Source organism: Phascolarctos cinereus, unplaced genomic scaffold (assembly GCF_003287225.1).
Source record: "Phascolarctos cinereus isolate Bilbo 61053 unplaced genomic scaffold, phaCin_HiC Scaffold_9;HRSCAF=440, whole genome shotgun sequence".
Taxonomy (NCBI): Eukaryota; Metazoa; Chordata; class Mammalia; order Diprotodontia; family Phascolarctidae; genus Phascolarctos; species Phascolarctos cinereus.
Genome location: NW_027556402.1, coordinates 230,238,434 through 230,255,349, shown reverse-complemented (window position 1 = coordinate 230,255,349; position 16,916 = coordinate 230,238,434). Strand labels below are relative to the sequence as shown.

Below are 16,916 nucleotides of genomic sequence, written 5' to 3'. Positions count from 1 at the left end.
ATAAATGCTTGATAAATGTCTAACTTGCCCAAGATCACATAGATCCCAAAGTTGAATTTTGGAGTCAGACCAAGGTATGGTATTTGGACTCTGAATCCCATGCTTGTTTCTTTATACTATGCTATCTTTAAACTTCATTTTACTCTACCTTTACATAATGATTGTGTGATTTCTTATGTCCTTAGAAAGTCAGATTTTTAGAAAATAATCAATAATGTTTGTTTATAATAATACCTAATATGTAGCACTTTAAAGTTGCAGAGTGCTTTTTATATGTGATCTCATCTGATCCTCACAACAATCCTGTAAGTTAGGGGCTATTTATTATTTCCATTTTTCAGATGAGGAAACTGAGGCTGAAAGAGTTCAAGTGACTTGCCCAGAGTCATACAACTAGAAAGTATCTAAAGCAGGATTTGAACTCAGGTCTTCCAGATTCCAAACCTGTCCACTCTATCCATTGTGCCACCAAGCAGCCTAATATATACATCATAACATTCTTTTAAAATTGCATAGCCTGTTAAGGTACTAAGACATAATAGCAAAGGAAGATACTTCAGTACTTCAGTGAATCTATGAACCTATTTGTCTATTATATGATTATAAAAGTGTGGAATATTGTAGAACATTGTTTGCAAAACCATATCTATTCTCATCTCCTATTTTCATCAAAGATTGTTCAGTATCTGTGGAGATTATTGGGAAGGTTTGTAGGTATGAAAAAATAAGTGTTTTGGTTGTTATTTATTAATGTCTTTTTTAATGCAACTTTTTAATAGTAATAACGTCTGTGATTTTTTTTTCAGTAACTTGGTATTCTATTTTATTTCATGTGTCTTGAGAATTGAGCCTTCACTGCTCTCAAAATTGTGTTTTATTCTCAATGTAGAATTAGTCCAGTCTAGCTACTTGGATTTGTTTTATTTAGTGCCATTTCTACTTCTTCACACATCACTAAAGGTAATATGATGTTACAATCCAAATTCTGTGGTTCTACTGTTATTAACAAAGGAAATAGTTTGTTATAAAAATCTTGACAGATGTTTTCCATTTTTCCCCTGTTTGTTGACTTTCCAGGTTCATCTTTAAATGCTCCTGAGATCATCTGGTTTAATTGATTCTGTATCAAACTCTGCAAATTTATTTTTGCCTCTAGCATTTCTTGTTGTCTTTTAAGACAATACTTCTTATAATATTCTACTATTCTCCATAAGACTCTACTGTAGAGTTTATATTCTAAATTACTGTTGCTCCTAGTTGCAATTTGTGTTATCGTAACAAAGATATAAAGCATTTGCTCAGTGAGACAGTTCCTAGAGTTGTAAATTGGTTCAACTATTTTCAAACAGTCTGGAATTAAGGGGAAAAAGCTCTTAAACTGTTCATTCCATTGGGCTTGAACCCCAAGGAGGTTGAAAAAATGGAAAGGTCCAATATGTTCCATGATATTTATATTAACACTTTTTATATTAGTAAAGCAGAAATAAGTAAATTAGTAAAGTGGAAATAAGGTGAGTGCCCATTAATTGCATAATTAAAAATGACAAGAAAGGTAATGTGGCATATTAGAGAGATGGCTTTGAGTTAAGATGACTTAAATTCATGTCCTGCTTTTGACACAAACAAAATTACATTCCAAAAATGACATTAGAGGTAATTGAATCATGATTATGTCCTTATTCCTGTCCATTCTGGAGGGTTAGTCAACAATGTTTTTTGAGCTCACACCACATTATATAGAAATTTTATGCTTTTTGTTTTATATATGGAACTGAGTATATTACTCCTTTTATAATTTGTCTTTCCTATCCTCCCTCATTTGTTTTCAGGGGTAAAGAGATTTTATTCCAAAGTTTGAATTATTTTAAAATTGACTTGCTCCTGTATTATCAGAAGGAAAATTAAATTATTTTATTTTATATATTATTTTATTTATATATTAAAATCAGATCATTGGACTGTGAATTAGAAAACAGAGATTGTTCTCAGCTTTGGCAGTTGTTTAACTTTTCTGAAACTCAATTTCCTCATCTATAAATTGAGAATATTTATTCTACCTGCTTCACAGATTGTTAGCAAAATTCTTTGTAAACCAGGATATGTCATTATAAATATAAGCTATTATAATTATGCTGATTTAGTATTCATATGCTTTTAAAAAATTAATTTAAATGATATTTTTGTTTTTTGACATTGCCTCTCTTCCAAAATTATCCCTCATAACAAATATTTTTTAAAAAAGGAAAAAAGAAAAAGGAATGAGACGAAAAAAGTCAATAAAACTGATCAGTACATAAAAACATCTGAGATTATATTCAGTGATCTACACCTGTGGACTCCTCATGCCTGCAAAGGAGTGAAGGGAGGTGTCTTCTCCTATCTCTTTTTTGGGAGTCAAACTTGTTCTTTGTCATTTTGCAAAATTCATTTCACTTATTTTGTGGTTATTCTTTTTTCTGTGGACAGTATTGCATTATAGTTGATTGTTTTCTTGGCTCTATTACTTTATTTTGCATAAGTTCGTGTAAGTCTTTCCATGCTTCTCTGAAAGAACTGGAAAAAAAAATAAGAGCCGTAGAGGGGAGACTTAGGAGAATTAACAGTATGGCACAAAAGGTACAAAACCACAACCCCTTTAACACTGGCTATTCCCATCTTTTTTTTCTTTTATAAAAAATTTATTTGTTTTTAGTTTTTGACATTCACTTCCATAAGATTCTGAGTTCCAAATTTTCTCATCTCTCCCCTCTTCCCACCCCAAGACAACATGCAATTTGATATAGGCTCTACATATATGTTCATATTGAAATTATTTTCACATTAGTAATGTTATAAAGAAAAATTAGAAGCAATGGGAGAAACTGCAAGAAAGAAGAAAGAGAGTAAATAATATGCTTTGATCTGCATTCAGACTCCATACTTTTTTTTTCTGGATGTGAACAGCATTTTACATCATGACTCCTTTGGAGTTGTTTTGGATCCTTGCATTGCTGAGAAGAGATGAGTCTATCAAAGTTAGTCATCACACAGTGTGGCTGTTACTGTGTACAATGTTCTTCTGGTTCTGCTCATTTCACTCAGCATCAGTTCATTCAGGTCTTTCCAGGTTTTTCTGAAGTCTGCCTGCTCATCATTTCTTATAGCACAATAGTATTCCATTACATTCATATACCACAATTTGTTCAGCCATTCCCCAACTGATGGGCATCTCTTCAATTTTCAATTCTTTGCCACCACAAAAAGAGCTGCTATAAATATTTTTTGTGTATGTGGGTCCTTTTCCCATTTGTATGATCTCTTTGGGATACAGACCTAGAAGTGCTATTGCTGGGTCAAAGAGTATGCACATTTTTATAGCCCTTTGGGCATAGTTCCAAATTGTTCTCCAGAATGGTTGGATTATTTCACAGCTCCACCAACAATGCATTAGTGTTTCAATTTTCCCATATCTTCTTCAGCATCTGTCATTTTCCTGTTTTGTCATGTTAGCCAATCTGATAGGTGTGATGTGGTACCTCAGAGTTGTTTTGATTTTCATTTCTCTAATCAACAGTGATTTAGAGCATTTTTTCATATGACTATAGATAGCTTTAATTTCTTGATCTGAGAACTGCCTGTTCATATCCTTTGACCATTTATCAATTGTGTATTCCCATCTTTTCTTAGCTTTGCCAATTGCTGGTAGAATTTGAAACCTCAGAATTGTTTTGACTTGCATTTCTCTTATTATTAGTGATCATTTGTGTGCTTTTAGGTTTTAATTAGTAGCTAACTTTTTCATTTTTTAAAACTAGGAAGCAGAAATTCAGTATGAAGAGCAGATTAGGAAGATAATTGTAGAAAAGCAAGAACTTCAGTGGCAAAAGGTGGGTATTTTTCTATCCAGTTTGGATTTTTAGACTTAAATTTCAGATGAAATCTGATGCTTATTAAGAATTTGGGATTTTACATTTGAAAATATATTAAGAATTATCATGTCATGAAAATAAAAAACTTAGAGCAAGCCTTCCCTAAGTTCTCAGATTTTAACTGACAAAAGCCTAAAAGTACTATGAAAATTAGCCTAAGCTTTCAGTTTCAGGGTCTGGAAATGATTAGGTTTTGTTCTAAAGAAATAAGGTTACAGTTTGGTACACTGAAAACACCTATGGCTCTGGGTTCAATTCCTGTCGTGGACATTTACTCCTTTGTGTGACCTTGGTTAATTCACTTAACCTCTTTGAGCCTCAGTTTCCTCAACTATAAAATGAGAGATTTGGATTCGTAGTTCCCTTCTAGCTCTAAATCTGTGCTGATGTTTCTGTAAACTGTAGTGTGCCTTTAGTACCAGAATCATGCTTTCCTTGAGGCCATTTGTGGTGCAGTGGGAGTAGGTCTTGTTCAAGTCTTGACTCAGACGCTAATTAGCTTATTAACCATAGGTAAATCACTTTAGCCCCTGAATATCACTTATCTTATTTCCAAAATAAGCAATACCTGATTTGCTTTACCTCACAACCGACCAAATAAAATAATGTGAAATCAATATTTATTATGCTGTAAAACACTATAAATTTAAAATAATGATGTTGTATAGATTAAATTACAATGATTCATTCCCTCTCTCTAGACCCAAGGACCATGTGTCTGCTGATTGAGAGCTTCATCATTAGATGGCACTCTGACTCGTTTTTGATAGTCAAGATGTGTGTTTTTTTTTAATCTAGAGAAATTATTTTTATATTTTCTAGTTAAATATTCATGTTTTTTCACTTCAACATATTTTCTTCTTTAATGCTCTATGGAAACTTCTACTTTGCAGGTATCCAGACAGTATTTTTTCAGGTGCTCCCCTCCTTACCCCAACTAAGCATATGGTCTGATTTTATCATTTTGATACTGATACTCTTCCTTTATAAAATGAATTATTCTTGCCCATTATAGGTCCTAAAGCTAGACTTCATTTTCTATCTCTCATCAACACTCTGGTTTATATTTAATGCTCTCCACACAGGAATCAGAGCTCCTTCTTCTTCCTCCCTCCTCATCTCTCATCACTCAGACATCTTCCTGTACCCTTTACCCTTGTCACTCATGAAGAAGTGGACATTCTCCTTGCCAAGGAAAGCATATTTACTTGTATCTTTAGTCCCATCCTTTCTGTCTCCAGCAGATTGCCCCCTCTATCATCTTTACTCTCTTGATAATCTTTAATTTCTGCCTGTCTACTTATTTCTTCCCTGTTGGCTAACAACATGTCAGGTCTCTCCCATCTTTAAAAAACTTCTATGTGCCATTGCTGCTAGCCATTGTTCTGTCTCTCTTCTTCTTTCCCCTAAACTCCATGAAAAACTTGTCTATATTGGTGTCTCCACTTAGGCTCCTCTTACTTCATTTGAAACCCTCCGCAATCTGACTTCTGATTTCATCATTCAACCAAACTGCTCTGTCCAAAATCTCTTAATTGCTAAACTAATGATCTCAGGGGTGGGGAACCTGGAGCCTTGAGGCCACATGTGGCCTTCTAGGTCCTTGGGTGTGGCCTTTTGACTGAGTTCAAGTTTTACAGAACAAATCCTTTTATTAAGAGGATTTGTTTTGTGAAGTTCGGATTCAGTCAAAGGGCTGCACTGGAGTTCTTAGAGGGCCATATGTGGCCTTGAGGCTGCAGGTTTCCCTACCCCTGGAGATTTTCATGATACTTTTCTCTTGTTTCTTCTCCTACCTGTCTGACTACACCTTTCCATTCTCCTTTCCTGATTGTTCATCCAGATCACACTGCGTAGCCTAAAGCTCTGTCCTGGGCCCTATTTTCTTCTCCCTTTCTTTATTTCCCTTGGTGATCTCCTCAGCTCCCATGAGTTCAGTTATCATTTCTGTGCAGATGATCCCCAATTCTAAATACCTAGCCTCTCTCCTGAGCTCCATTCTTGCTTCACCAAATTCTCTTTGGCATCTTAAACTGGGCAGATCCTAAACTCATTATCATTACTCCAGAGCCCTCTACTTGAAGAGGTCTAGAGGTTTTGGGGTGCTGGGAACCCCAAGATCACATTACCGGGCCCTGCCTGAAAGAATTCAACTCAAATCTTCTTCCAGCCACAGGAAAAGTTTATTAGTAATAAAACACAGGCCAGGTGATGCCTGTAAGGATGGGCAGGCATGAGAAAGTCTCAGCCTTTTGGGCTTGAGATTCTCCGGCCCTAATAAGGGTCAGGGGAGATCTTATATACTAAAATGACTCTGGGTAATCAGGGGAGGGTCTGGGAAAAGGGTGTGGATGAGAATTCTGATTGGAAGATCTGAGAGATTGAGTAGACAATGGGAATAGATAATGAAATCAAAAAGGTGGGGCTAAGGCTTTCAATAAGGAGATAAGGAACCTAAACTGGGAGCCACATTCCCTTTGGGGCAAGGGGCAAAGACCTCAACTTGGGCCACACCCCATCATACTCTTCCCACCTTTGCTAGTACTATGAGGGCAGCACCATACTCCTGGTCACCCAGGCTCACAGCCTGAGTATCAGCTAGACTTCTTTCTTAGACTCATTCCATATAGCCAGTCTCTTACTAAGTCTTGTCTCTGTCATCACAACATCTCTTATACATGTCCTCTTCTCTTCTTGTTCACACAGCTACCACTCAAATCAGGCTCTCCTGTCCTCATGCCTTCAGGTAGGTCTCCATGCTTTAAATCTCTCTCCACTCAAGTAATCTTCCTAATATGCAAGTATGACTGTATCACCACCCAACTCAGTACATTCCAGTGGCCCCCTCTTACCTCCAAGATCAAATATAAAATTCTCTGTTTGACTTTTAAATCCCTTCACAGCATGGCCCCTGCCTACCATTAGAGTCTTCTACATATTCCATGATTCAGCTCCACCGGCTTACTTCTTTCCTCTCCCATCTCCATACCTTTGCACTGGCTATTCTCCACAGCTAGTTCTCCCTCCTTTCCTCTGTTTCCAACGTCCCTGCCTTCTAAACTCAGCTCCATTCCCACCTTCTGCAGGAGGCATTCCAGCCTCCTCACCTCTTCCCAATTGCTAGTGCCTTCCCTCTGAGATTACCCTCTATATCTTGTACATAGATTGTTATTTTCATATTGTCTCCTCCATCAGAATGTAAGCTACTTGAAGGCAGACAGTGTTTTTGCCTTTCTTTGTATCTTTGGTACTTAACACAGTGCCTGGCACATAGTAAACACTTAATAAATGCTTGTTGACTGATTGACTGGACAGGTAGGGACATGAGTTCCACATAGTAGGTCAGACACAGCAGAGTGCAGGGAACAGAGCATTGATTTGGAGTGAGAGGACTTTTGTTCAAATCTTTGTCCTGCAATGTATTACCTTGTTCGAATTACTGAACTTCTCTAGGCCTCCATTCCCTTATCTGTAAAATGAAAAGGGTTGGGTTTCGTGTTCTTAAAGATCTGAATCACTTCATTGATATCATGAAAGGTCATCTAGGACTTTGCTCTGGAAAGAACTTTATAGATCATCCAGTCCATCCCATACCCCCATTTTATTTTTCCCTCTTTCTTTTTAAAAATTAAATCTTTTTTTAAATGAACAAGCAATTTTATCTATCTACTTCCTTCTCGCATCCACCAAAAACTACAAGAAAAACAAGACCCTTATGACAAATATTCATAATCAAGCAAAACAAATTCCCATGTCCAAAAATATGTCTCATTGCACATTTAGTCCATTATGTCTTTTCTGTTGTACTGTAAGAAGTGAACCTGGGAAGAATTGTATGAACATCACGATGCAGAGTAAAGTAAACAGAAGCAGGAAAACAATTTATAATATAATAATAACATTCTAAAAACAAACAACTAAGAGTTAAGAACTCTGATCAAATCAATGACTAACCATGATTCCAAAGAACCAGTAATAAAGAGTGCCAACCATTTCCTCATTTTAGATAGTGGAAACTGAGGCCTGGAGAGGCCCAAAGTGACTTTCTCAAGTTTGTGCTGTTAGTAAGTAGCAGAGCCAGGTTTCAAACCAAAGCTTTTGAATTACACCATAGTAAAGTAATTGCTTTGTCTAAAAGAACTGCCTATATTTTTGGTACATTCAGCTGAAATAATTTTTGAAAGAACCTGACATTTTGCTTAAAAAATTAAGAAACCAAAGGTCAGATAGACATTTATTATATTTGTATGTTTATTTAAGTGATATTCAAATTACATTTATTGGCTAGTCCAACAAATTCATTGAAACATATTACAATATGAATTGCTAAGTTCATTTTTTAAATCTTGTCTTCTGGGAGTCCGCAAATGTAGTATACTTAATTAATAAGATTATTCTCTTCAGTGACCATTAATTAACAGCTCTTTTCCTGAAGGAAGCTCTGGAGGGAGCTATGTCCAATTTTCTAAGCCAGAATAATGGCACATATTATGAAGGAGAAGAAAGTGATATCAAAAATAATTTATGTTGATTTCAGAAGAATCAATAAATCTAAAACCTGATACAGTCACCAAGCATTTTAAAGAGCTTACTGTGTAGTAGACACTGCTAATCATAAAGTTAATTTTTGCAAGAGAAGGAGAGGATACAGGTGAAATATTTAACTTTTCTTTAAATTTCAAACATATGAAACTTAAGAAATAAAATAATATCTAATTCTTTTTGAGATTTTCTTTTAATATGTTTTCATTTAAAAACAGGAAAATCTTCAACATCAGAAAGAAACATTAACAAAGCAGCATAAAGAAGCTATGACACTTTTTAAAAAGCAGGTAATTCAGTAAAGATAGAAAAAAAGCTCTACTTTTAACATTTAATCTTTACTTCTTTAAGGAGGTCTTATTCACCACTAGTCTGCATCTTTCCTAAAGAGAGAAGAAAAGGAAATGGGTATAAATCTCAATGGTGAAGTTTTTGGTAACTATAATAGATTGAATTATATTGAGGTATTGTGCAATCATCTTTTCAAAATACCTAGAAGTACTCCTCTGTCCTGAATGACTTAAGTAATTTGTTTGAAAACTTTTTGCCTTTTACCCTATGGGTTCTGGCACATTGCCCCTGCTCATATACATAAAATGGAAAACTGTAGCAAAATTTCTAGAGTATTGAGAAGTTAGGGGCAGTTAATGAGGTGATAGTGATGTTAAAGTTCAGGGGATGTGATTACTACAAAGTAGGTTCTCAATTGAGCAGTTCGTAATAAGAAAGAACTGTCAGGAGGACAGATACCTGTTTAAGAAAACAGTTTTAAAGAACTGAATCACTATAGCCTTTAGGTATTTGGGATTTCAGAGTTCTAGCTTCTGTGACTTCTCAACATTTCCTTTCATCCCCTAATTATTTCTATAATGTTTCTACACAGGCTTAGGTGGCACAGTGGAGAAGCTAGGCTGGAGTCAGGAAGACTCATCTTCCTGAATTTGAATCCAGCCTCAGACACGGAACTGTGTGACCCGGGTTCACTCACTTAACCTCATTTGCCTCAGTTTCCTCATCTGTAAAATGAACTGGAGGAGGAAATGGCAAACCACTCTACTATTTTTGCCCATGAAAAGTTGGATATGACTGAAAAATGCCTGAACATACAGTCTTAAGTCAGTGTGCCCTGGAGAAAAGAGGATGCCTCTTGCAGGCTTTCTCCCAAATTTATGTATTCTCTTCTTCTTCCTTTTATCCCTGTCTCCACCTACAACAAAGACACTCCATACACACACATCTGTATATCCATATCCTTTCCCCACACATATACATACATATTATATATATGCATATATAACATATGTGTAAAAGGGATATGGAGATATATTACTATGTGTAAAAACACACACACACATACACACACACATATATACACACACACAGAGATGTATATACATCACATGCACACACATACCTGTAAATGCTATATGTACATCTATCTATATATCTTAAATATCTAATTGGAAAGAATTTTGGGAGTAGGCTAGGCATACTTGGAAGGACTTCTTATTTAAAAAGTCTCCCCCCCCCAATAATCTACCAACTAAAGATTCATTTAGATTTTTACCAAGTTTCTCTTTTAAACTACTACTGCTTTCATGACCGAAGCCTTGAATATATTAATCACACCCTTTGTGTGAATTCCTTTATCCCCATATCTTTCTTCGTTATTCCCAGCTGAGGTCAACCTAACCAAGTGAATCTGAGTTTATTTTTGGAGGATAGGCCAATTTGGGAGGATGGTGGGCTTAGCGAGAACCTAGTTGAAATGCTATGGAAAGAGGCTTTGGGCTGCCAGAAAGCAACTTATGGACTCTGGGGACTGGAGAGCAGAAAAGAGTCCTGCTAGGAAAGTTACAGAACCAGAGGATTTCAGATCTGGAAGCCCAGATGGGTTAAGGAGCCAGATCACACTGCTAGTTAGTGTCAGGTTTGGAACTTGAAGGTGGGGCTTTGTCTCCCAGGGCCCTGATAGGAAAAGGGTACATTTTTAAAAAATGTTTTTTCAAGCCTTTCCCTCTTCATCTCTATTTCATCTCTTTAGGATTTAATTTTCACCTTTATAAAATAAGATCGTTAGGCTAGAGGGTAATTAAGGGAACTTTCAGCTAGAAAATTCTATGATTTTATGAATATAATATACATTATGATAGAAATGTACATTTATTTTATTGATTAGAACATATTATCTAATTGGTATGTTATTTTGTATTTTTAAATTTTTTATTGTTTATCAAGTTGCAAACAAGGATGTGTGCTATGGAAGAAGAAAAGGTATTTATATTCATTCTTATTAATAATTCACAATATAATTGAGAATTAATTATCAAATGATGGTAGAGAAATCTAAAAATATTCTGTATTTACTATTGAATGTACTCTGTAATTACTTCCTCCACAAGATTTACCTTTTTAAATATGGTAGACTTACACAAACTAATTTTAATATTAGCCTAATTAAGAATATACCAACTAGAAGCGGGAGGACGTGGCCCAGAAGTGTGCTAGGTAGGTGGAGACTGTTCACCTGGGATTAATTATTTTCTGTGGCTAATATATGCAAAATGAGTAATTCACAAGCTATTAGTTTTTGATTGTAGTAGAGAACATCCATTTTAGACTTACTAGAATTTAGAGACCTTGTGATTTTTAGCATGAAGACCTTCTTTTTAAAAAGATGCTGTCTTCTTGTAACTGTAGGTTATTTGTTATATTGCTTATTATAAATGGGTATTATGGGTCCCCTCCACAAAGTCCTACTCCTGTACTGTATTATTGTGTCAGGTTCACCCTGTGTTCTCGAAGGCATTGCCAGGTGATGATGAGCTCTGGGAAGACTTTGAGTACAGTAACAGATTGAGCAGGAGCAGGAACATTGAGTACAGTCTGCTTCCTGAGAACCAGCCTGAGTATGCAGAGGCCTATTACCAATAGGCTGGCTTACTTGGTAATGGATTCTTTAGCCATAGCAAACCATAAAACAAAGAAAAATTGTAAAATGGACTTCGATGCTGTGTGGCACTCTCTGCTTCAGCAATAGTGGTGGCAGAAAAGGGGGCAGAGGGAACAAAGAATCACAGTTTTCATGTCATCTATGAACTTTAATTTAGTTGTTGGTGCTCCAGATTTGGGGATCTTGTGTGACAATAGGTTTAGGTGGCAAATATGAGAGGTGCTTGTAGCAGTTTATTGTTCTGGCTGGCCTTAGCTGCTTCTGCTACTGCTTTTTGCCATTCAGGAGAGCAAGCAGCAGGCTGTCATGAAATTGTAGTGTATGGCTTGGCCACCAGATGGTGCTTTGGCCGCCTCTGTATTCTCTCTTCCTCTCTCCAGACCTCATTGACTATAGGGAAGCCCCGCTGACACTAAGCTGGTTTTTAGGTTCAGTAAAGTTCTATTGATATGGGCTGGACTATGCCCCAAAGTAACTAAAAAATAGAAAATCTCTTTCCTCTCTACTTGTTGAGCCTTCTACTTGGACACTGGATATGTCACTCCTTCCCTCCTCCTTCCTCTTTCTCTCAATCACAGCTCCCCAAGTCAGAGATTTGACAGTTTGCTCTTAATGGCCACAGGATTTATTAAAACCATCAGGTGGCATAGAAAGCCAAGCAAGCAGTAAAACCCAGAAGGCTGTCAGGTGGCAAGTTGTAGGATCTCGAGAGCTTGAGTTGTTTCTCTTTCCTCTACCTTTTCTGCCAGATTTGGGTTGGGGGGCTTAAAGGGAAAAGATTAGATAAGTTTTGGAACTCAAAGTAAATTTCTTCAGTATGTGTTTAGTAAGTAGAGGAACAAGAAAAGAGTGGCATATAATTTTGCTTGATTTGATTGATGGCTGTGTTCCTGGCAGCTGCTAGTCTCCTTCACTCCGGGTTGCACCTCATAACCCTGGGTCTCCTCTTGGTTACTGTCATTCACCAGAGTCCTGGACCCAGCTACTTGGATTCCATTTGGGAGCCTAAGCTAATTTCCATTCTCATTCCACTCTTCTGTTATTGTACCTGTCAAGGCAGTGACACAGGTTGTTTTAGCTACTGATAAGGACAACTCAATATGGAATTTACATGTTGGCTTCTCTCTCTTTTTTACCCATATGGCCAAGAAAACCCTAACTGGACATCTCTTCAAGGGCAAAGGAGTATGGATACCTGATGACTCTGAAAAAATGTATGCTTAGTTGAGCCTCTAGAATTCTTGACTTCTGCCACTTCTAGGAAGTCTTAGAAGGCCAAGTTTCACTTGTCCAGCAACCAACAATGAAAAAAATCATATTGAAATTTTGATTAGAAACGAAACCAGAAGACCAAAGAAAGTTGAAGTTTAGTGGAAGGATAGATCAGAGTCTCCTTGGAGAGGCAGATAAAAGAGTTGGCTTTATTATATTTTTAAAGGCTGAACAAGAAAGAATTTCATTGAACATTTTTTCTATTAACAGTGTTCATGATGAGTATTTACAAAATAATTTTCAAGCTGGATGCTGCATATACATCTCAGATTCAATATGTCTGAAATGCAACTCATTGTCTATTTTTCCAAATCCACCTCTCTTCTGAACTTTCCTGTTTCTTTCAAAGGCACCATTATCCTTCTGGTTACTGACTTTACAACCTTAGGATCATCCTTGACTCCTTACTCTTACTCAGTCCACATGTCTAATCAATTGCCACATTGTGTATTTCTGTACCTACAACATCTCTTCCATCTCACATCTTCTCTCTCTCTCTCTTTTTTTTTTGTTGGGCAGTGGGGGTTAAGTAACTTGCCCAGGGTCACACACCTAGTAAGTGTTTCGTGTCTGAGGCTGGATTTGAACTCAGGTTCTACTGAGGTGCAGTTCTATCCACTGCACCGCCTAGCTGTCCCTCACCTCTTCTCTTCACTCACATAACCAGCGCTTTAGTTAAGGCCCTTATCACTTCTCACCTGAACTGTTGTAATTGCCTCCTAATTAGTCACCCTGCCTCAAGTCTCTTTCTTCTCCAAATTATCCTTCCTACCTTTGTGAAACTGATTTTCCTAAAATGTTTATCTGACTACCTCACTCCCCTTTTTGGTAAGTTAGGTGTCTCTCCATTATCTCCAGGATCAAGTATAAACACCTCTGTTTGGCTTTTAAAACCCTTCACAACCAGACTCCAATCTATCTTACTGCCCTTATTGCATATTGCACTCCTTGATACACACTGCAGTCCAGTCAAATTGGCCTTATTATTGTCTCTCATATGCAGTAGTCCCTCTCCCACCTCTGTGCCTTTGCATTGGCTGTTCCCATTTCTTACAGTACCTAGTTTCCTTTAAGGTATGGATCAATCACTGTCTTCTACTAGTCTTTCTTAATTCCCCAGTTGTTAGTGCCTTCCCCCTAAAACGACTCTATATCTGTTTTTAAATACAAAATACGTACATACACATCAGAGCAACGAGTTGATGGAGTGCCAGGCCTGAAGTAGGGAAAACTCATCTTCCTTAGTTCAAATCGAGCCTCAGACACTTATGAACTGTGTGACCCTGGGCAAGTCACTTAACTCTTGTTTGCCTTAGTTTTCTCATCCATAAAACGAGCTAAGGAAGGAAATGGTAAACCACTCCAGTATCTGCAAAGAAAACCCCAAATAGGATCACGAAGCATAAGGTGTGACTGAAACATCTGAACAACAACATGCGTATATATGTAGATGTTGTCTCCCCTGACTAGATTGTATACTTCTTAAAGGCAGGGAGTGTTTCCTGTTTGTTTTTGCATCCCCAGTGCCTAGCATAGTGTTTAGTACAAAGTAGACATTTAATAAATGCTTGTTGATTGATTTATCAAAAATGAATTGTAGCTTATGCACCAACATCTATTGCAAAGGATAAGAATGTAAAGAAATTCTATTCAGAGCTTGATAAAATCCTCCAAATTAAAGTAACATACTTTGATACTTAATAACATTAATGAAATAGTGGTAATAGGCAAGGTCAATAAAAAATGTTAGGAAATATGGATCCGGGAATAAGAAATGAGAAAGGCCACAGATTTGTAGACTACATAAAAACATAATGCCTATATATTAAAAGTACTTACTTTGAAAAAGGATTGATAGGCATTGGACATGGTGAACACCAAATAACATCACAGAATAAATGCAAATACATACAATGTAGTTAAATACAACAAAGTTTGGGAGTGGGGCCAAAGCAGTGGCGGAGGGATCAGGAAAGACTTCATGTAGAAGATGGTGTCTGAGCTGTGTCTTAGAGGGAGAGACACTCTATGAGGCAGAGGTAAAAAGAGAGTAAATTCCAGGCATCTGGGATGGCCAGTGCAAAACCATTAGGCAAGGAGATAGAGTGTCTTGAGTGAAGCATAGAGAGAGGGCTAGTGTGGTTTGCAGCATGTGGGAGAGGGAATACTGTTCAGTGTAGCTGAAAAGGAAGGTTGGGCCTATGTTGTATAGAGATTTGAAAGCTAAACAAAGGAGTTTATATTTTATTCTAGAGGCAATAGGAAGCTGTTGTAGTTGGTTGGGTACAGGAGCCTCATGGGCAGATCTGCACTTAAGGATAATGACTGTGGGAGTGGTGTGTGGGATAAGTTGGAGTACAGGAAGACTTGAGGCAGAGGCTGTTGCAGTGATCTAGGTGAGAGATAATGAAGGTTTGACCTAAAGTAGTAGTTATGTGAGTAGAGAGAAAGGGTCAGATATGAGAGATGTTGTGAAGGTAGAAACAGCAAGATTTGGCAACTGATTGGGCATATGGGGTGAGGAAAAATGAAGCGTTCAGGATAATTTTGAGACACTGGAAAGATGACAAAATCATTTTGACAAAAGTGGGGAAATTTGGATGAAGGGAGGGCTTAGGGGGAAGATCATGAGTTCAAGATGTCTCAGGGACATCAAGTTTAAATGTCCTATAGAAGCCATAGAGACAAGGGTTGTATATATGGATATGGGAGTCATCTACAGAGAGAGAGAGAGAGAGAGACGAGTAAAGAAAGATGACCTAGGAAAGAACTTTGTGGAATATCCACAGAAGGTTTGCGAGATGAGCCAGCTACGGAGACTGAGGAGTGGTTAGACAGGTAGACAAAGAATAGCATCATGAAAACTCAGAGGGATGAATAATGAGGAGGTGAGGGTGGTCACATAGGCTGAGAAGCTTTAGTTCTGAGAAAAGACCATTAGATTTGGCAGTTAAGAAATCATTAGTAACTTTGGAGAGAACACTTTCCATTGAGTTATTATATCAAAAGTCAGATTGTAAAGTGTTGAGAAATGAGTGAGAAGAGAAGTACAAGAAGTTAGTACAGACAACCTTTTCTATGGCAATGAAAGGGAAAAGTGACACAGGATGATAGTTTGAGGAGACTGCAGAAGCTAGAGAAGGCTATTTTTGTGGGGAGGGGTGACTTGAGCATGTTTGAAGACAGTAGGGAAGGAACCAGTTGATAGGGAGAGAGAAGAGGGAAATGGTTGAGGATGCAATCTGCTCGAGAAGACGCGAAGTGATGGCTTAGCCTTTATAAGGGCCACCCCCCTTCTCAGAGAGCATAGAGGAACTACCATAAAACGATGTCCCCATTTGCAAAGTTCTTGGCTGTTGTCACAGTGCTTACTCATATAGAGTTTGCAGTCTGCTAAAAGCCCTAGATTTTTTTCAGAGAAACTGCTATTTAATTGTGTTTCTTCCATCTTATGTTTGCAAAGTTGATTTTTTTGAGTGCAAGTGTAAGATTCTAATTTATCTGTATTGAATTTTATATTATTGGATTCAACCTAATATTCTGTGAAGATCTTGTTCAATCCCAACTATCATGTAAGGTGTTAGCTATTGGCCTCATCTGCCGTTTGTGTCTTTATCCAAGTAATTGATAAAAGTGTTTAAGACTAAAGGGCCAAGGACAGATCATTGGGGTGCTCCATTGGAGACCTCTTGTCAAGTTGACATTAAACCATTAATGAATACTCTTTGAGTCTCACCATATAACCAGTTCTGAATCCATCTATTGTATCATCCGCTGGTCTGCATTTTTCTCTCTTCTCCACAAGAATGTGTCTTCTATGCAAGAGACATTTTGTCAAATGCTTTGCTAAAATCTAATCTATGAATATTGTGTTCAAAGTTTGACTTCCCAGTGTGCTGTTCTTACTAAGAGCTGCTGCTATCCCAGGGTACAGTTCTTAGAGTAGAAGGTATTTTTAAAAATGCATTCATTGGAATTAATGAATGACCTTTTTTTTTTCTTTTTGGTGAGGCAGTCGGGGCGAAGTGACTTTCCCAGGGTCACACAACTAGTAAGTGTTAAGTGTCTGGGGCTCAGGTCCTCCTGACTTCAAGTCCAGAGCTCTATCCACTGCACCACCTAGTTGCCCCATGAATGACTTTTCTATCTTGTACTAACCTTCTGCCTGTTTTCAGCCCCATATACCAATCCATTTATTAATTTGCATTGTGTTAGAATTTTCTTATTTATCTTGTCCTGTC

At 37.3% G+C, this 16,916-nt stretch overlaps 1 protein-coding gene across 1 annotated transcript in view; it reads left to right on the top strand.

Annotated features, from left to right (window-relative positions):
• CCDC73 (coiled-coil domain containing 73) overlaps nt 1-16,916 on the top strand; it is a 143,539-nt gene that overhangs the window by 50,493 nt on the left and 76,130 nt on the right. The window contains exons 4-6 of the mRNA XM_078148873.1: nt 3,795-3,866; nt 8,669-8,740; nt 10,689-10,724. Coding sequence (XP_078004999.1) covers nt 3,795-3,866; nt 8,669-8,740; nt 10,689-10,724 — 180 coding nt within the window. The remainder of the gene's footprint in view (nt 1-3,794; nt 3,867-8,668; nt 8,741-10,688; nt 10,725-16,916) is intronic.